Source organism: Anser anser (genome assembly GCF_964211835.1).
Source record: "Anser anser genome assembly, chromosome: 28".
Lineage (NCBI taxonomy): Eukaryota > Metazoa > Chordata > Aves > Anseriformes > Anatidae > Anser > Anser anser.
In genome coordinates this window covers 2096974-2116909 of record NC_139749.1, presented here as the reverse complement: position 1 = coordinate 2116909, position 19936 = coordinate 2096974, and the positions used below count along the sequence as shown (strand labels likewise).

General features: G+C 53.2%; 5 protein-coding genes across 5 annotated transcripts; all 5 read right to left on the bottom strand.

The window, feature by feature from the left end:
- Positions 1-725: 725 nt before the first annotated feature.
- LOC310887518 (feather beta keratin-like) lies at positions 726-4667 on the bottom strand. Its single transcript, XM_083813513.1, has one exon. The coding sequence runs from the start codon at positions 1421-1423 to the stop codon at positions 1127-1129; it is 297 nt and encodes a 98-aa protein (XP_083669639.1). The 5' UTR covers positions 1424-4667; the 3' UTR covers positions 726-1126.
- A 106-nt stretch (positions 4668-4773) lies between these two features.
- Positions 4774-5549, bottom strand: LOC310887522 (feather beta keratin-like). Its single transcript, XM_083813517.1, has one exon. It carries the CDS (start codon positions 5447-5449, stop codon positions 5153-5155), a length of 297 nt encoding a protein of 98 aa, XP_083669643.1. The 5' UTR covers positions 5450-5549; the 3' UTR covers positions 4774-5152.
- Positions 5550-8738: 3189 nt separating this feature from the next.
- On the bottom strand, positions 8739-9849 carry LOC310887507 (feather beta keratin-like). Its single transcript, XM_083813503.1, has 2 exons — positions 9832-9849; positions 8739-9496 (listed from the first exon to the last, which is right to left on the bottom strand). Exon 2 carries the CDS (start codon positions 9473-9475, stop codon positions 9179-9181), a length of 297 nt encoding a protein of 98 aa, XP_083669629.1. The 5' UTR covers positions 9476-9496; positions 9832-9849; the 3' UTR covers positions 8739-9178.
- Positions 9850-9881: 32 nt separating this feature from the next.
- On the bottom strand, positions 9882-13673 carry LOC310887521 (feather beta keratin-like). The gene has a single exon (XM_083813516.1). The coding sequence runs from the start codon at positions 13496-13498 to the stop codon at positions 13202-13204; it is 297 nt and encodes a 98-aa protein (XP_083669642.1). The 5' UTR covers positions 13499-13673; the 3' UTR covers positions 9882-13201.
- Positions 13674-13811: 138 nt separating this feature from the next.
- LOC310887520 (feather beta keratin-like) lies at positions 13812-17699 on the bottom strand. Its single transcript, XM_083813515.1, has one exon. It carries the CDS (start codon positions 17522-17524, stop codon positions 17228-17230), a length of 297 nt encoding a protein of 98 aa, XP_083669641.1. The 5' UTR covers positions 17525-17699; the 3' UTR covers positions 13812-17227.
- Between the last annotated feature and the right edge of the window lie 2237 nt (positions 17700-19936).

The following is a 19936-nucleotide window of genomic DNA, read 5'->3' as shown; positions in this document are numbered from 1 at the left end:
CCCCTCTACTCTGCTCTTCTGAGACCCCACCTGGAATACTGCATGCAGCCCTGGTGCCCCCAGCACAAGAAGGATGTGGAGCTATTGGAACGGGTCAACAGGTGGGCCACTAAGATGATCAGAGGGCTGGAGCACCTCTCCTATGGAGAAAGGTTGAGGGAACTGGGCTTATTAGCTTGGAGAAGAGAAGACTCCTGGGAGACCTCATTGTGGCCTTCCAGTACTTGAAGGGAGTGTATGAACAGGAGGGGGAACACCTGTTTACATGTGTTGGTAGTGATAGGAAAAGGGGGAATGGTTTTAAACTAAGACAGGGGAGATTTAGGTTAGATATTAGGAGAAAGCTTTTCACTCAGAGGGTGGTGAGGCACTGGAACAGGTAGCCATGAGAGGATGAGGATGCCCCATCCCTGGAGGCAATCAAGGCCAGGCTAGGCTAGAAGTGTCTCTGGGCAGCCTGCTCTTCTGGTTGACAACCCTGTCCAGAGTAGCGGGGTTGAAACTAGATGATACTTAAGGTCCTTTTCAACCCAAGCCATTCTCTGATTCTATGATCTCCTACAGGCATGAAGGAGATCCACATTAGGACCATATCCACCCATGCTTTTCCACTCCAAGACATCACAGTTCCCCCTGGAAAGGTTCACTGGACATCCCAATAGAAAAGGAACATAAGGAGACTCAGATTACCTTGAAGCAAAAACTTTAATGAGTCTGAAGAAGGAATCAAAGCAGCACTTGGAGGAAGGGATCCGGCCCAGGCTGCCACAAGGACAGCTGGCAGTCAGACCCCCCATCACCACAACGGGATGCACGTCTTCCTCCCTTGCATGGAGAGAGGGAGAAGAAACAGGGCACTCTTGACTTGCTTCCGGATGAACCCATGGCACAGAACAGCAGGAGACAACAAGGACTCATGATGCAGAGAAGAAAGCGGGAGAAGAAAATGTCTGCTGGCCGTGTTTCCAGACAGCACAGGCTGGCACCCTGGCTTCCCTCTCTGCTCTGCAGGAGGCCACGAGGCTATTCAGCCCATCTGGAAACCCTGGCCAGCAGCTCCGTCCTCAGTCCGGCACCTGGCTTCGGGCTTCCTGGTCGATGCGCTCACTGGACGTCCACCTGGGCTTTAGCAGGGCAGGCACCTTCTGCCACTGTAGCGGCCACCAAAGCCAGAGAGGCCAAAGCCCCCGGAGGAGATGGGCACTCCCTCCTCACTCAGAATGCTGCCAACGGCAGCCGAGGTGGTGGATCCCACTGCGGTGTTCTGGGGGAAGGAGCTGAGGATGGGGCCGGGCAGGGTCACCACCACGGGAGAGGGCTGGATCACCACACGGGAGTCCTGGCACTGCCGGACACAGGGCTCGTTGCAGCTGTTGGCAAGCGGGGTTGGGCCACAGGGACGGCACAGATCGTAGCAGGACATGGCTGTGGGATGGAGACGCACCTGGGAGAGAGGGCAGGGAAAGAACAAGCAGCGTGTCAGCAGCAGCCTGACAGCCTGCTGGCCAAGACAGAAGGCATAGTCTGGGGAGAAGCGACAGGCTGTGCGAGGACAGAGAGGGGCTTGCGAGCCTGTGTCCCCAAGGGCCCCTGCAAAGACAGCCCAAGACCTCCTCCCACCTTCCCCCACAGTGGCATGCAGAACAGTGATGGAGGGAGCAGCGTCAAGGGGCAAGGCCCACACCAAAGCTGCACAGAGGCAAAGACTCGGTCAAGGCCAGAAGGCCAAGGGGAGAAGAAGAGCAAGAGGGGAGTGAGGAGAAGGCACTTGCAGCTCACCTTGTTCACCAAGGAGGAGAAGGCAAGAGAAGTGGATGAGGCAGCCTGCTGTTGGATGACTTTTTATACTGTTCCAGACTGCCCCAGGCCCAGAGGCACCATTTGCACAGGTAATGTTTTTACTAGCAAGCTCATCTCACATGCAAAATATTACAATTTAAGAATCTCTGGCATTTATTTGTTCCCTGCAATGCTCCCTTTTCATTTCCTTGCTCATGTCATAGCCATTCTGCCACGCTGGCTTCTTTCAAGTCACAGGATTAGAGGCCAAAATGTTTCCAGGCAAAAATACACGTCAGCACAAGGAGATGATGAAGACAATGATGAGGATTGTCCTACCTCTTAAGGCAATGCGAGCCTCTTACTCCCTGGAGCCTTGCTTCAGCACTCGTCCTGATATTTGGAGTACATCTCCTCCCTAGCCTTGAAGTTTCAGGCCGGACTTCCAGGTGTGAGGGTCAGCATTATCAATCTCCCTCCTCAACGCAGCGCTTACTCAGGTTCTGTTAGTCATTGTATTTCTAGGCAAGGCACCTCTAATCTTGGTTTTAGACTCTCCCTCAGATTAACTATTGCTCTTGGGAGAAATGTGCCTGGCTCTTCTTTTGTAACCGTACTTCTCCCCTTTGTACCTTCCTGCTTTACAAATCTTAATTCCAAGAATTGGGAATGAAGGCTGCTGCCCTCCCAAGACTTCCTGCTGGAGAGCTTCAATAACAAAAGCACATGCTGAGTAATTGATACATATCACTCTGCCTGCCCATGTCTTTGCGCCCTGGCTGTCCAGACTGACAGCACAGCAGGCACAAGCACATATTCGGTAGGATTTCCACAGGACACCTCACCCACCCTGCTCAGCAGCACGCGTGCTCTGGGAGTCCTCACAAGGGCAGCCAGATGAGCAAGGGCACCAGACGTGCCCCTAACTCTGCCTGAGGCAGGATCAGAGTGGCAGGAGCAAAGCAGTGCCTGTGGAGGACAAGAGTGTGGGAAGGGGGAACTGAGAACAGAGCTGTTGGTGTGCCACAACCTCGGTCTCCCCAGCTTGAGGCCAGGGTGGAGGGACAAAGCAATCATTGGCTTGGGACCACCCCAGGCACAGCCTGCACAGCAGCAGAGTGGGATTTTTGGAGGAGTCCTGCGGGGCTGCTCCAGACCCACTTGGCTTCAGGACACAGTGATGCACACATAATACCCCGCAAGACATAACACTTTTCACCACAGGAATGCTCCAGTTGGGAAGAGGGTACTCGTCCTGCTCTATTCCTGTCCTCTGCAGTGTTTTCAGGACAAGTGAAAGATTCTCCATAAGCCCTTTCAGAGGAAAGGAAACAAACTCCGCATCGCCATTCACCTCCCCTCGCCATTATACACACCAAGGCTGAATTTACCTGCATCGTGCCAAGATTTAAACAAGGTTCACATCACCCTCTAAAAGCTGCCCTGGCTGCCACCTGTCCCTTTGACTTCTTTGGGACTCCCTCCTCTTTGTGGCTTTGGCAGATGTGCTTGGAGGAGGGATGGGCAGAACAAAATATTTAGAGTGGTAATATACCATCAGAGCTTCACCCAGCTGGGCATTGGCCTGCACAAACATACCTTCCAGCAATTCAAAGGTTTGCTTCATCAGCTGGCAGACAGGATCAAACCTTCGTTGTGGGTGATATGACAATTAGAGAGAGGGGGCTCCTGGAAACCCTCCTAAGATCTTGCCAATACCGCACCTCTCTGTCACTCCTACAAAGACCAAATTCCTTAAGGGTACTAGTCATTGTGGCCAACGTTTCTACGTCTGGGTGGAGGTCGGTCACAAGTGGTGTCCCTTAGGGGTTGGTCTTGGGACCGGTGCTCTTCAACATCTTCACCAATGACATAGACGATGGAATTGTGTGCACCCTCAGAAAGTTTGCAGCTGACACTAAGCTGAGTGGTGCAGTCGATACAATAGAGGGAAGGGATGCCATCCAAAGGGACCTGGGCACGCCGGAGAAGTGGGCCCATGAGAACCTAATGAGGTTCAACAAGGCCAAGTGCAAGGTGTTGCACTTAGGCTGGGGCTATCCCAGTTATTTATATAGACTGGGAGAAGAAGAACTTGAGAGCGGCCCTGTGGAGAAGGACTTGGCGGTCCTGATGGACGAGAAGCTGGACATGAGCCAGCAGTGCGCACTTGCAGCCCAGAAGGCCAACTATTTCCTGGGCTGCATTAAAGAAGGGGTGGCCAGCCAGGAGAGGGAGGTGATTGTCCCCCTCTACTCTGCTCTTCTGAGACCCCACCTGGAATACTGCATGCAGCCCTGGTGCCCCCAGCACAAGAAGGATGTGGAGCTATTGGAACGGGTCAACAGGTGGGCCACTAAGATGATCAGAGGGCTGGAGCACCTCTCCTATGGAGAAAGGTTGAGGGAACTGGGCTTATTAGCTTGGAGAAGAGAAGACTCCTGGGAGACCTCATTGTGGCCTTCCAGTACTTGAAGGGAGTGTATGAACAGGAGGGGGAACACCTGTTTACATGTGTTGGTAGTGATAGGAAAAGGGGGAATGGTTTTAAACTAAGACAGGGGAGATTTAGGTTAGATATTAGGAGAAAGCTTTTCACTCAGAGGGTGGTGAGGCACTGGAACAGGTAGCCATGAGAGGATGAGGATGCCCCATCCCTGGAGGCAATCAAGGCCAGGCTAGGCTAGAAGTGTCTCTGGGCAGCCTGCTCTTCTGGTTGACAACCCTGTCCAGAGTAGCGGGGTTGAAACTAGATGATACTTAAGGTCCTTTTCAACCCAAGCCATTCTCTGATTCTATGATCTCCTACAGGCATGAAGGAGATCCACATTAGGACCATATCCACCCATGCTTTTCCACTCCAAGACATCACAGTTCCCCCTGGAAAGGTTCACTGGACATCCCAATAGAAAAGGAACATAAGGAGACTCAGATTACCTTGAAGCAAAAACTTTAATGAGTCTGAAGAAGGAATCAAAGCAGCACTTGGAGGAAGGGATATGGCCCAGGCTGCCACAAGGACAGCTGGCAGTCAGACCCCCCATCACCACAACGGGATGCACGTCTTCCTCCCTTGCATGGAGAGAGGGAGAAGAAACAGGGCACTCTTGACTTGCTTCCGGATGAACCCATGGCACAGAACAGCAGGAGACAACAAGGACTCATGATGCAGAGAAGAAAGCGGGAGAAGAAAATGTCTGCTGGCCGTGTTTCCAGACAGCACAGGCTGGCACCCTGGCTTCCCTCTCTGCTCTGCAGGAGGCCACGAGGCTATTCAGCCCATCTGGAAACCCTGGCCAGCAGCTCCGTCCTCAGTCCGGCACCTGGCTACGGGCTTCCTGGTCGATGCGCTCACTGGACGTCCACCTGGGCTTTAGCAGGGCAGGCACCTTCTGCCACTGTAGCGGCCACCAAAGCCAGAGAGGCCAAAGCCCCCGGAGGAGATGGGCACTCCCTCCTCACTCAGAATGCTGCCAACGGCAGCCGAGGTGGTGGATCCCACTGCGGTGTTCTGGGGGAAGGAGCTGAGGATGGGGCCGGGCAGGGTCACCACCACGGGAGAGGGCTGGATCACCACACGGGAGTCCTGGCACTGCCGGACACAGGGCTCGTTGCAGCTGTTGGCAAGCGGGGTTGGGCCACAGGGACGGCACAGATCGTAGCAGGACATGGCTGTGGGATGGAGGCGCACCTGGGAGAGAGGGCAGGGAAAGAACAAGCAGCGTGTCAGCAGCAGCCTGACAGCCTGCTGGCCAAGACAGAAGGCATAGTCTGGGGAGAAGCGACAGGCTGTGCGAGGACAGAGAGGGGCTTGCGAGCCTGTGTCCCCAAGGGCCCCTGCAAAGACAGCCCAAGACCTCCTCCCACCTTCCCCCACAGTGGCATGCAGAACAGTGATGGAGGGAGCAGCGTCAAGGGGCAAGGCCCACACCAAAGCTGCACAGAGGCAAAGACTCGGTCAAGGCCAGAAGGCCAAGGGGAGAAGAAGAGCAAGAGGGGAGTGAGGAGAAGGCACTTGCAGCTCACCTTGTTCACCAAGGAGGAGAAGGCAAGAGAAGTGGATGAGGCAGCCTGCTGTTGGATGACTTTTTATACTGTTCCAGACTGCCCCAGGCCCAGAGGCACCATTTGCACAGGTAATGTTTTTACTAGCAAGCTCATCTCACATGCAAAATATTACAATTTAAGAATCTCTGGCATTTATTTGTTCCCTGCAATGCTCCCTTTTCATTTCCTTGCTCATGTCATAGCCATTCTGCCACGCTGGCTTCTTTCAAGTCACAGGATTAGAGGCCAAAATGTTTCCAGGCAAAAATACACGTCAGCACAAGGAGATGATGAAGACAATGATGAGGATTGTCCTACCTCTTAAGGCAATGCGAGCCTCTTACTCCCTGGAGCCTTGCTTCAGCACTCGTCCTGATATTTGGAGTACATCTCCTCCCTAGCCTTGAAGTTTCAGGCCGGACTTCCAGGTGTGAGGGTCAGCATTATCAATCTCCCTCCTCAACGCAGCGCTTACTCAGGTTCTGTTAGTCATTGTATTTCTAGGCAAGGCACCTCTAATCTTGGTTTTAGACTCTCCCTCAGATTAACTATTGCTCTTGGGAGAAATGTGCCTGGCTCTTCTTTTGTAACCGTACTTCTCCCCTTTGTACCTTCCTGCTTTACAAATCTTAATTCCAAGAATTGGGAATGAAGGCTGCTGCCCTCCCAAGACTTCCTGCTGGAGAGCTTCAATAACAAAAGCACATGCTGAGTAATTGATACATATCACTCTGCCTGCCCATGTCTTTGCGCCCTGGCTGTCCAGACTGACAGCACAGCAGGCACAAGCACATATTCGGTAGGATTTCCACAGGACACCTCACCCACCCTGCTCAGCAGCACGCGTGCTCTGGGAGTCCTCACAAGGGCAGCCAGATGAGCAAGGGCACCAGACGTGCCCCTAACTCTGCCTGAGGCAGGATCAGAGTGGCAGGAGCAAAGCAGTGCCTGTGGAGGACAAGAGTGTGGGAAGGGGGAACTGAGAACAGAGCTGTTGGTGTGCCACAACCTCGGTCTCCCCAGCTTGAGGCCAGGGTGGAGGGACAAAGCAATCATTGGCTTGGGACCACCCCAGGCACAGCCTGCACAGCAGCAGAGTGGGATTTTTGGAGGAGTCCTGCGGGGCTGCTCCAGACCCACTTGGCTTCAGGACACAGTGATGCACACATAATACCCCGCAAGACATAACACTTTTCACCACAGGAATGCTCCAGTTGGGAAGAGGGTACTCGTCCTGCTCTATTCCTGTCCTCTGCAGTGTTTTCAGGACAAGTGAAAGATTCTCCATAAGCCCTTTCAGAGGAAAGGAAACAAACTCCGCATCGCCATTCACCTCCCCTCGCCATTATACACACCAAGGCTGAATTTACCTGCATCGTGCCAAGATTTAAACAAGGTTCACATCACCCTCTAAAAGCTGCCCTGGCTGCCACCTGTCCCTTTGACTTCTTTGGGACTCCCTCCTCTTTGTGGCTTTGGCAGATGTGCTTGGAGGAGGGATGGGCAGAACAAAATATTTAGAGTGGTAATATACCATCAGAGCTTCACCCAGCTGGGCATTGGCCTGCACAAACATACCTTCCAGCAATTCAAAGGTTTGCTTCATCAGCTGGCAGACAGGATCAAACCTTCGTTGTGGGTGATATGACAATTAGAGAGAGGGGGCTCCTGGAAACCCTCCTAAGATCTTGCCAATACCGCACCTCTCTGTCACTCCTACAAAGACCAAATTCCTTAAGGGTACTAGTCATTGTGGCCAACGTTTCTACGTCTGGGTGGAGGTCGGTCACAAGTGGTGTCCCTTAGGGGTTGGTCTTGGGACCGGTGCTCTTCAACATCTTCACCAATGACATAGACGATGGAATTGTGTGCACCCTCAGAAAGTTTGCAGCTGACACTAAGCTGAGTGGTGCAGTCGATACAATAGAGGGAAGGGATGCCATCCAAAGGGACCTGGGCACGCCGGAGAAGTGGGCCCATGAGAACCTAATGAGGTTCAACAAGGCCAAGTGCAAGGTGTTGCACTTAGGCTGGGGCTATCCCAGTTATTTATATAGACTGGGAGAAGAAGAACTTGAGAGCGGCCCTGTGGAGAAGGACTTGGCGGTCCTGATGGACGAGAAGCTGGACATGAGCCAGCAGTGCGCACTTGCAGCCCAGAAGGCCAACTATTTCCTGGGCTGCATTAAAGAAGGGGTGGCCAGCCAGGAGAGGGAGGTGATTGTCCCCCTCTACTCTGCTCTTCTGAGACCCCACCTGGAATACTGCATGCAGCCCTGGTGCCCCCAGCACAAGAAGGATGTGGAGCTATTGGAACGGGTCAACAGGTGGGCCACTAAGATGATCAGAGGGCTGGAGCACCTCTCCTATGGAGAAAGGTTGAGGGAACTGGGCTTATTAGCTTGGAGAAGAGAAGACTCCTGGGAGACCTCATTGTGGCCTTCCAGTACTTGAAGGGAGTGTATGAACAGGAGGGGGAACACCTGTTTACATGTGTTGGTAGTGATAGGAAAAGGGGGAATGGTTTTAAACTAAGACAGGGGAGATTTAGGTTAGATATTAGGAGAAAGCTTTTCACTCAGAGGGTGGTGAGGCACTGGAACAGGTAGCCATGAGAGGATGAGGATGCCCCATCCCTGGAGGCAATCAAGGCCAGGCTAGGCTAGAAGTGTCTCTGGGCAGCCTGCTCTTCTGGTTGACAACCCTGTCCAGAGTAGCGGGGTTGAAACTAGATGATACTTAAGGTCCTTTTCAACCCAAGCCATTCTCTGATTCTATGATCTCCTACAGGCATGAAGGAGATCCACATTAGGACCATATCCACCCATGCTTTTCCACTCCAAGACATCACAGTTCCCCCTGGAAAGGTTCACTGGACATCCCAATAGAAAAGGAACATAAGGAGACTCAGATTACCTTGAAGCAAAAACTTTAATGAGTCTGAAGAAGGAATCAAAGCAGCACTTGGAGGAAGGGATCCGGCCCAGGCTGCCACAAGGACAGCTGGCAGTCAGACCCCCCATCACCACAACGGGATGCACGTCTTCCTCCCTTGCATGGAGAGAGGGAGAAGAAACAGGGCACTCTTGACTTGCTTCCGGATGAACCCATGGCACAGAACAGCAGGAGACAACAAGGACTCATGATGCAGAGAAGAAAGCGGGAGAAGAAGATGTCTGCTGGCCGTGTTTCCAGACAGCACAGGCTGGCACCCTGGCTTCCCTCTCTGCTCTGCAGGAGGCCACGAGGGTATTCAGCCCATCTGGAAACCCTGGCCAGCAGCTCCGTCCTCAGTCCGGCACCTGGCTACGGGCTTCCTGGTCGATGCGCTCACTGGACGTCCACCTGGGCTTTAGCAGGGCAGGCACCTTCTGCCACTGTAGCGGCCACCAAAGCCAGAGAGGCCAAAGCCCCCGGAGGAGATGGGCACTCCCTCCTCACTCAGAATGCTGCCAACGGCAGCCGAGGTGGTGGATCCCACTGCGGTGTTCTGGGGGAAGGAGCTGAGGATGGGGCCGGGCAGGGTCACCACCACGGGAGAGGGCTGGATCACCACACGGGAGTCCTGGCACTGCCGGACACAGGGCTCGTTGCAGCTGTTGGCAAGCGGGGTTGGGCCACAGGGACGGCACAGATCGTAGCAGGACATGGCTGTGGGATGGAGGCGCACCTGGGAGAGAGGGCAGGGAAAGAACAAGCAGCGTGTCAGCAGCAGCCTGACAGCCTGCTGGCCAAGACAGAAGGCATAGTCTGGGGAGCAGCGACAGGCTGTGCGAGGACAGAGAGGGGCTTGCGAGCCTGTGTCCCCAGTGGCCCCTGCAAAGACAGCCCAAGACCTCCTCCCACCTTCCCCCACAGTGGCAAGTAGAACAGTGATGGAGGGAGCAGCATCAAGGGGCAAGGCCCACACCAAAGCTGCACAGAGGCAAAGACTCGGTCGAGGCCAGAAGGCCAAGGGGAGAAGAAGAGCAAGAGGGGAGTGAGGAGAAGGCACTTGCAGCTCACCTTGTTCACCAAGGAGAAGGCAAGAGAAGTGGATGAGGCAGCCTGCTGTTGGATGACTTTTTATACTGTTCCAGACTGCCCCAGGCCCAGAGGCACCATTTGCACAGGTAATGTTTTTACTAGCAAGCTCATCTCACATGCAAAATATTACAATTTAAGAATCTCTGGCATTTATTTGTTCCCTGCAATGCTCCCTTTTCATTTCCTTGCTCATGTCATAGCCATTCTGCCACGCTGGCTTCTTTCAAGTCACAGGATTAGAGGCCAAAATGTTTCCAGGCAAAAATACACGTCAGCACAAGGAGATGATGAAGACAATGATGAGGATTGTCCTACCTCTTAAGGCAATGCGAGCCTCTTACTCCCTGGAGCCTTGCTTCAGCACTCGTCCTGATATTTGGAGTACATCTCCTCCCTAGCCTTGAAGTTTCAGGCCGGACTTCCAGGTGTGAGGGTCAGCATTATCAATCTCCCTCCTCAACGCAGCGCTTACTCAGGTTCTGTTAGTCATTGTATTTCTAGGCAAGGCACCTCTAATCTTGGTTTTAGACTCTCCCTCAGATTAACTATTGCTCTTGGGAGAAATGTGCCTGGCTCTTCTTTTGTAACCGTACTTCTCCCCTTTGTACCTTCCTGCTTTACAAATCTTAATTCCAAGAATTGGGAATGAAGGCTGCTGCCCTCCCAAGACTTCCTGCTGGAGAGCTTCAATAACAAAAGCACATGCTGAGTAATTGATACATATCACTCTGCCTGCCCATGTCTTTGCGCCCTGGCTGTCCAGACTGACAGCACAGCAGGCACAAGCACATATTCGGTAGGATTTCCACAGGACACCTCACCCACCCTGCTCAGCAGCACGCGTGCTCTGGGAGTCCTCACAAGGGCAGCCAGATGAGCAAGGGCACCAGACGTGCCCCTAACTCTGCCTGAGGCAGGATCAGAGTGGCAGGAGCAAAGCAGTGCCTGTGGAGGACAAGAGTGTGGGAAGGGGGAACTGAGAACAGAGCTGTTGGTGTGCCACAACCTCGGTCTCCCCAGCTTGAGGCCAGGGTGGAGGGACAAAGCAATCATTGGCTTGGGACCACCCCAGGCACAGCCTGCACAGCAGCAGAGTGGGATTTTTGGAGGAGTCCTGCGGGGCTGCTCCAGACCCACTTGGCTTCAGGACACAGTGATGCACACATAATACCCTGCAAGACATAACACTTTTCACCACAGGAATGCTCCAGTTGGGAAGAGGGTACTCGTCCTGCTCTATTCCTGTCCTCTGCAGTGTTTTCAGGACAAGTGAAAGATTCTCCATAAGCCCTTTCAGAGGAAAGGAAACAAACTCCGCATCGCCATTCACCTCCCCTCGCCATTATACACACCAAGGCTGAATTTACCTGCATCGTGCCAAGATTTAAACAAGGTTCACATCACCCTCTAAAAGCTGCCCTGGCTGCCACCTGTCCCTTTGACTTCTTTGGGACTCCCTCCTCTTTGTGGCTTTGGCAGATGTGCTTGGAGGAGGGATGGGCAGAACAAAATATTTAGAGTGGTAATATACCATCAGAGCTTCACCCAGCTGGGCATTGGCCTGCACAAACATACCTTCCAGCAATTCAAAGGTTTGCTTCATCAGCTGGCAGACAGGATCAAACCTTCGTTGTGGGTGATATGACAATTAGAGAGAGGGGGCTCCTGGAAACCCTCCTAAGATCTTGCCAATACCGCACCTCTCTGTCACTCCTACAAAGACCAAATTCCTTAAGGGTACTAGTCATTGTGGCCAACGTTTCTACGTCTGGGTGGAGGTCGGTCACAAGTGGTGTCCCTTAGGGGTTGGTCTTGGGACCGGTGCTCTTCAACATCTTCACCAATGACATAGACGATGGAATTGTGTGCACCCTCAGAAAGTTTGCAGCTGACACTAAGCTGAGTGGTGCAGTCGATACAATAGAGGGAAGGGATGCCATCCAAAGGGACCTGGGCACGCCGGAGAAGTGGGCCCATGAGAACCTAATGAGGTTCAACAAGGCCAAGTGCAAGGTGTTGCACTTAGGCTGGGGCTATCCCAGTTATTTATATAGACTGGGAGAAGAAGAACTTGAGAGCGGCCCTGTGGAGAAGGACTTGGCGGTCCTGATGGACGAGAAGCTGGACATGAGCCAGCAGTGCGCACTTGCAGCCCAGAAGGCCAACTATTTCCTGGGCTGCATTAAAGAAGGGGTGGCCAGCCAGGAGAGGGAGGTGATTGTCCCCCTCTACTCTGCTCTTCTGAGACCCCACCTGGAATACTGCATGCAGCCCTGGTGCCCCCAGCACAAGAAGGATGTGGAGCTATTGGAACGGGTCAACAGGTGGGCCACTAAGATGATCAGAGGGCTGGAGCACCTCTCCTATGGAGAAAGGTTGAGGGAACTGGGCTTATTAGCTTGGAGAAGAGAAGACTCCTGGGAGACCTCATTGTGGCCTTCCAGTACTTGAAGGGAGTGTATGAACAGGAGGGGGAACACCTGTTTACATGTGTTGGTAGTGATAGGAAAAGGGGGAATGGTTTTAAACTAAGACAGGGGAGATTTAGGTTAGATATTAGGAGAAAGCTTTTCACTCAGAGGGTGGTGAGGCACTGGAACAGGTAGCCATGAGAGGATGAGGATGCCCCATCCCTGGAGGCAATCAAGGCCAGGCTAGGCTAGAAGTGTCTCTGGGCAGCCTGCTCTTCTGGTTGACAACCCTGTCCAGAGTAGCGGGGTTGAAACTAGATGATACTTAAGGTCCTTTTCAACCCAAGCCATTCTCTGATTCTATGATCTCCTACAGGCATGAAGGAGATCCACATTAGGACCATATCCACCCATGCTTTTCCACTCCAAGACATCACAGTTCCCCCTGGAAAGGTTCACTGGACATCCCAATAGAAAAGGAACATAAGGAGACTCAGATTACCTTGAAGCAAAAACTTTAATGAGTCTGAAGAAGGAATCAAAGCAGCACTTGGAGGAAGGGATCCGGCCCAGGCTGCCACAAGGACAGCTGGCAGTCAGACCCCCCATCACCACAACGGGATGCACGTCTTCCTCCCTTGCATGGAGAGAGGGAGAAGAAACAGGGCACTCTTGACTTGCTTCCGGATGAACCCATGGCACAGAACAGCAGGAGACAACAAGGACTCATGATGCAGAGAAGAAAGCGGGAGAAGAAGATGTCTGCTGGCCGTGTTTCCAGACAGCACAGGATGGCACCCTGGCTTCCCTCTCTGCTCTGCAGGAGGCCACGAGGGTATTCAGCCCATCTGGAAACCCTGGCCAGCAGCTCCGTCCTCAGTCCGGCACCTGGCTTCGGGCTTCCTGGTCGATGCGCTCACTGGACGTCCACCTGGGCTTTAGCAGGGCAGGCACCTTCTGCCACTGTAGCGGCCACCAAAGCCAGAGAGGCCAAAGCCCCCGGAGGAGATGGGCACTCCCTCCTCACTCAGAATGCTGCCAACGGCAGCCGAGGTGGTGGATCCCACTGCGGTGTTCTGGGGGAAGGAGCTGAGGATGGGGCCGGGCAGGGTCACCACCACGGGAGAGGGCTGGATCACCACACGGGAGTCCTGGCACTGCCGGACACAGGGCTCGTTGCAGCTGTTGGCAAGCGGGGTTGGGCCACAGGGACGGCACAGATCGTAGCAGGACATGGCTGTGGGATGGAGGCGCACCTGGGAGAGAGGGCAGGGAAAGAACAAGCAGCGTGTCAGCAGCAGCCTGACAGCCTGCTGGCCAAGACAGAAGGCATAGTCTGGGGAGCAGCGACAGGCTGTGCGAGGACAGAGAGGGGCTTGCGAGCCTGTGTCCCCAGTGGCCCCTGCAAAGACAGCCCAAGACCTCCTCCCACCTTCCCCCACAGTGGCAAGTAGAACAGTGATGGAGGGAGCAGCATCAAGGGGCAAGGCCCACACCAAAGCTGCACAGAGGCAAAGACTCGGTCGAGGCCAGAAGGCCAAGGGGAGAAGAAGAGCAAGAGGGGAGTGAGGAGAAGGCACTTGCAGCTCACCTTGTTCACCAAGGAGGAGAAGGCAAGAGAAGTGGATGAGGCAGCCTGCTGTTGGATGACTTTTTATACTGTTCCAGACTGCCCCAGGCCCAGAGGCACCATTTGCACAGGTAATGTTTTTACTAGCAAGCTCATCTCACATGCAAAATATTACAATTTAAGAATCTCTGGCATTTATTTGTTCCCTGCAATGCTCCCTTTTCATTTCCTTGCTCATGTCATAGCCATTCTGCCACGCTGGCTTCTTTCAAGTCACAGGATTAGAGGCCAAAATGTTTCCAGGCAAAAATACACGTCAGCACAAGGAGATGATGAAGACAATGATGAGGATTGTCCTACCTCTTAAGGCAATGCGAGCCTCTTACTCCCTGGAGCCTTGCTTCAGCACTCGTCCTGATATTTGGAGTACATCTCCTCCCTAGCCTTGAAGTTTCAGGCCGGACTTCCAGGTGTGAGGGTCAGCATTATCAATCTCCCTCCTCAACGCAGCGCTTACTCAGGTTCTGTTAGTCATTGTATTTCTAGGCAAGGCACCTCTAATCTTGGTTTTAGACTCTCCCTCAGATTAACTATTGCTCTTGGGAGAAATGTGCCTGGCTCTTCTTTTGTAACCGTACTTCTCCCCTTTGTACCTTCCTGCTTTACAAATCTTAATTCCAAGAATTGGGAATGAAGGCTGCTGCCCTCCCAAGACTTCCTGCTGGAGAGCTTCAATAACAAAAGCACATGCTGAGTAATTGATACATATCACTCTGCCTGCCCATGTCTTTGCGCCCTGGCTGTCCAGACTGACAGCACAGCAGGCACAAGCACATATTCGGTAGGATTTCCACAGGACACCTCACCCACCCTGCTCAGCAGCACGCGTGCTCTGGGAGTCCTCACAAGGGCAGCCAGATGAGCAAGGGCACCAGACGTGCCCCTAACTCTGCCTGAGGCAGGATCAGAGTGGCAGGAGCAAAGCAGTGCCTGTGGAGGACAAGAGTGTGGGAAGGGGGAACTGAGAACAGAGCTGTTGGTGTGCCACAACCTCGGTCTCCCCAGCTTGAGGCCAGGGTGGAGGGACAAAGCAATCATTGGCTTGGGACCACCCCAGGCACAGCCTGCACAGCAGCAGAGTGGGATTTTTGGAGGAGTCCTGCGGGGCTGCTCCAGACCCACTTGGCTTCAGGACACAGTGATGCACACATAATACCCTGCAAGACATAACACTTTTCACCACAGGAATGCTCCAGTTGGGAAGAGGGTACTCGTCCTGCTCTATTCCTGTCCTCTGCAGTGTTTTCAGGACAAGTGAAAGATTCTCCATAAGCCCTTTCAGAGGAAAGGAAACAAACTCCGCATCGCCATTCACCTCCCCTCGCCATTATACACACCAAGGCTGAATTTACCTGCATCGTGCCAAGATTTAAACAAGGTTCACATCACCCTCTAAAAGCTGCCCTGGCTGCCACCTGTCCCTTTGACTTCTTTGGGACTCCCTCCTCTTTGTGGCTTTGGCAGATGTGCTTGGAGGAGGGATGGGCAGAACAAAATATTTAGAGTGGTAATATACCATCAGAGCTTCACCCAGCTGGGCATTGGCCTGCACAAACATACCTTCCAGCAATTCAAAGGTTTGCTTCATCAGCTGGCAGACAGGATCAAACCTTCGTTGTGGGTGATATGACAATTAGAGAGAGGGGGCTCCTGGAAACCCTCCTAAGATCTTGCCAATACCGCACCTCTCTGTCACTCCTACAAAGACCAAATTCCTTAAGGGTACTAGTCATTGTGGCCAACGTTTCTACGTCTGGGTGGAGGTCGGTCACAAGTGGTGTCCCTTAGGGGTTGGTCTTGGGACCGGTGCTCTTCAACATCTTCACCAATGACATAGACGATGGAATTGTGTGCACCCTCAGAAAGTTTGCAGCTGACACTAAGCTGAGTGGTGCAGTCGATACAATAGAGGGAAGGGATGCCATCCAAAGGGACCTGGGCACGCCGGAGAAGTGGGCCCATGAGAACCTAATGAGGTTCAACAAGGCCAAGTGCAAGGTGTTGCACTTAGGCTGGGGCTATCCCAGTTATTTATATAGACTGGGAGAAGAAGAACTTGAGAGCGGCCCTGTGGAGAAGGACTTGGCGGTCCTGATGGACGAGAAGCTGGACATGAGCCAGCAGTGCGCACTTGCAGCCCAGAAGGCCAACTATTTCCTGGGCTGCATTAAAGAAGGGGTGGCCAGCCAGGAGAGGGAGGTGATTGTCCCCCTCTACTCTGCTCTTCTGAGACCCCACCTGGAATACTGCATGCAGCCCTGGTGCCCCCAGCACAAGAAGGATGTGGAGCTATTGGAACGGGTCAACAGGTGGGCCACTAAGATGATCAGAGGGCTGGAGCACCTCTCCTATGGAGAAAGGTTGAGGGAACTGGGCTTATTAGCTTGGAGAAGAGAAGACTCCTGGGAGACCTCATTGTGGCCTTCCAGTACTTGAAGGGAGTGTATGAACAGGAGGGGGAACACCTGTTTACATGTGTTGGTAGTGATAGGAAAAGGGGGAATGGTTTTAAACTAAGACAGGGGAGATTTAGGTTAGATATTAGGAGAAAGCTTTTCACTCAGAGGGTGGTGAGGCACTGGAACAGGTAGCCATGAGAGGATGAGGATGCCCCATCCCTGGAGGCAATCAAGGCCAGGCTAGGCTAGAAGTGTCTCTGGGCAGCCTGCTCTTCTGGTTGACAACCCTGTCCAGAGTAGCGGGGTTGAAACTAGATGATACTTAAGGTCCTTTTCAACCCAAGCCATTCTCTGATTCTATGATCTCCTACAGGCATGAAGGAGATCCACATTAGGACCATATCCACCCATGCTTTTCCACTCCAAGACATCACAGTTCCCCCTGGAAAGGTTCACTGGACATCCCAATAGAAAAGGAACATAAGGAGACTCAGATTACCTTGAAGCAAAAACTTTAATGAGTCTGAAGAAGGAATCAAAGCAGCACTTGGAGGAAGGGATCCGGCCCAGGCTGCCACAAGGACAGCTGGCAGTCAGACCCCCCATCACCACAACGGGATGCACGTCTTCCTCCCTTGCATGGAGAGAGGGAGAAGAAACAGGGCACTCTTGACTTGCTTCCGGATGAACCCATGGCACAGAACAGCAGGAGACAACAAGGACTCATGATGCAGAGAAGAAAGCGGGAGAAGAAGATGTCTGCTGGCCGTGTTTCCAGACAGCACAGGATGGCACCCTGGCTTCCCTCTCTGCTCTGCAGGAGGCCACGAGGGTATTCAGCCCATCTGGAAACCCTGGCCAGCAGCTCCGTCCTCAGTCCGGCACCTGGCTTCGGGCTTCCTGGTCGATGCGCTCACTGGACGTCCACCTGGGCTTTAGCAGGGCAGGCACCTTCTGCCACTGTAGCGGCCACCAAAGCCAGAGAGGCCAAAGCCCCCGGAGGAGATGGGCACTCCCTCCTCACTCAGAATGCTGCCAACGGCAGCCGAGGTGGTGGATCCCACTGCGGTGTTCTGGGGGAAGGAGCTGAGGATGGGGCCGGGCAGGGTCACCACCACGGGAGAGGGCTGGATCACCACACGGGAGTCCTGGCACTGCCGGACACAGGGCTCGTTGCAGCTGTTGGCAAGCGGGGTTGGGCCACAGGGACGGCACAGATCGTAGCAGGACATGGCTGTGGGATGGAGGCGCACCTGGGAGAGAGGGCAGGGAAAGAACAAGCAGCGTGTCAGCAGCAGCCTGACAGCCTGCTGGCCAAGACAGAAGGCATAGTCTGGGGAGCAGCGACAGGCTGTGCGAGGACAGAGAGGGGCTTGCGAGCCTGTGTCCCCAGTGGCCCCTGCAAAGACAGCCCAAGACCTCCTCCCACCTTCCCCCACAGTGGCAAGTAGAACAGTGATGGAGGGAGCAGCATCAAGGGGCAAGGCCCACACCAAAGCTGCACAGAGGCAAAGACTCGGTCGAGGCCAGAAGGCCAAGGGGAGAAGAAGAGCAAGAGGGGAGTGAGGAGAAGGCACTTGCAGCTCACCTTGTTCACCAAGGAGGAGAAGGCAAGAGAAGTGGATGAGGCAGCCTGCTGTTGGATGACTTTTTATACTGTTCCAGACTGCCCCAGGCCCAGAGGCACCATTTGCACAGGTAATGTTTTTACTAGCAAGCTCATCTCACATGCAAAATATTACAATTTAAGAATCTCTGGCATTTATTTGTTCCCTGCAATGCTCCCTTTTCATTTCCTTGCTCATGTCATAGCCATTCTGCCACGCTGGCTTCTTTCAAGTCACAGGATTAGAGGCCAAAATGTTTCCAGGCAAAAATACACGTCAGCACAAGGAGATGATGAAGACAATGATGAGGATTGTCCTACCTCTTAAGGCAATGCGAGCCTCTTACTCCCTGGAGCCTTGCTTCAGCACTCGTCCTGATATTTGGAGTACATCTCCTCCCTAGCCTTGAAGTTTCAGGCCGGACTTCCAGGTGTGAGGGTCAGCATTATCAATCTCCCTCCTCAACGCAGCGCTTACTCAGGTTCTGTTAGTCATTGTATTTCTAGGCAAGGCACCTCTAATCTTGGTTTTAGACTCTCCCTCAGATTAACTATTGCTCTTGGGAGAAATGTGCCTGGCTCTTCTTTTGTAACCGTACTTCTCCCCTTTGTACCTTCCTGCTTTACAAATCTTAATTCCAAGAATTGGGAATGAAGGCTGCTGCCCTCCCAAGACTTCCTGCTGGAGAGCTTCAATAACAAAAGCACATGCTGAGTAATTGATACATATCACTCTGCCTGCCCATGTCTTTGCGCCCTGGCTGTCCAGACTGACAGCACAGCAGGCACAAGCACATATTCGGTAGGATTTCCACAGGACACCTCACCCACCCTGCTCAGCAGCACGCGTGCTCTGGGAGTCCTCACAAGGGCAGCCAGATGAGCAAGGGCACCAGACGTGCCCCTAACTCTGCCTGAGGCAGGATCAGAGTGGCAGGAGCAAAGCAGTGCCTGTGGAGGACAAGAGTGTGGGAAGGGGGAACTGAGAACAGAGCTGTTGGTGTGCCACAACCTCGGTCTCCCCAGCTTGAGGCCAGGGTGGAGGGACAAAGCAATCATTGGCTTGGGACCACCCCAGGCACAGCCTGCACAGCAGCAGAGTGGGATTTTTGGAGGAGTCCTGCGGGGCTGCTCCAGACCCACTTGGCTTCAGGACACAGTGATGCACACATAATACCCTGCAAGACATAACACTTTTCACCACAGGAATGCTCCAGTTGGGAAGAGGGTACTCGTCCTGCTCTATTCCTGTCCTCTGCAGTGTTTTCAGGACAAGTGAAAGATTCTCCATAAGCCCTTTCAGAGGAAAGGAAACAAACTCCGCATCGCCATTCACCTCCCCTCGCCATTATACACACCAAGGCTGAATTTACCTGCATCGTGCCAAGATTTAAACAAGGTTCACATCACCCTCTAAAAGCTGCCCTGGCTGCCACCTGTCCCTTTGACTTCTTTGGGACTCCCTCCTCTTTGTGGCTTTGGCAGATGTGCTTGGAGGAGGGATGGGCAGAACAAAATATTTAGAGTGGTAATATACCATCAGAGCTTCACCCAGCTGGGCATTGGCCTGCACAAACATACCTTCCAGCAATTCAAAGGTTTGCTTCATCAGCTGGCAGACAGGATCAAACCTTCGTTGTGGGTGATATGACAATTAGAGAGAGGGGGCTCCTGGAAACCCTCCTAAGATCTTGCCAATACCGCACCTCTCTGTCACTCCTACAAAGACCAAATTCCTTAAGGGTACTAGTCATTGTGGCCAACGTTTCTACGTCTGGGTGGAGGTCGGTCACAAGTGGTGTCCCTTAGGGGTTGGTCTTGGGACCGGTGCTCTTCAACATCTTCACCAATGACATAGACGATGGAATTGTGTGCACCCTCAGAAAGTTTGCAGCTGACACTAAGCTGAGTGGTGCAGTCGATACAATAGAGGGAAGGGATGCCATCCAAAGGGACCTGGGCACGCCGGAGAAGTGGGCCCATGAGAACCTAATGAGGTTCAACAAGGCCAAGTGCAAGGTGTTGCACTTAGGCTGGG

Excerpts from the sequence above, each read along its gene's own strand:
- LOC310887507 (XM_083813503.1), bottom strand. The coding sequence starts at position 9,475 with ATGTCCTGCTACGATCTGTGCCGTCCCTGTGGCCCAACCCCGCTTGCC.
- LOC310887522 (XM_083813517.1), bottom strand. The coding sequence starts at position 5,449 with ATGTCCTGCTACGATCTGTGCCGTCCCTGTGGCCCAACCCCGCTTGCC.
- LOC310887520 (XM_083813515.1), bottom strand. The coding sequence starts at position 17,524 with ATGTCCTGCTACGATCTGTGCCGTCCCTGTGGCCCAACCCCGCTTGCC.
- LOC310887518 (XM_083813513.1), bottom strand. The coding sequence starts at position 1,423 with ATGTCCTGCTACGATCTGTGCCGTCCCTGTGGCCCAACCCCGCTTGCC.
- LOC310887521 (XM_083813516.1), bottom strand. The coding sequence starts at position 13,498 with ATGTCCTGCTACGATCTGTGCCGTCCCTGTGGCCCAACCCCGCTTGCC.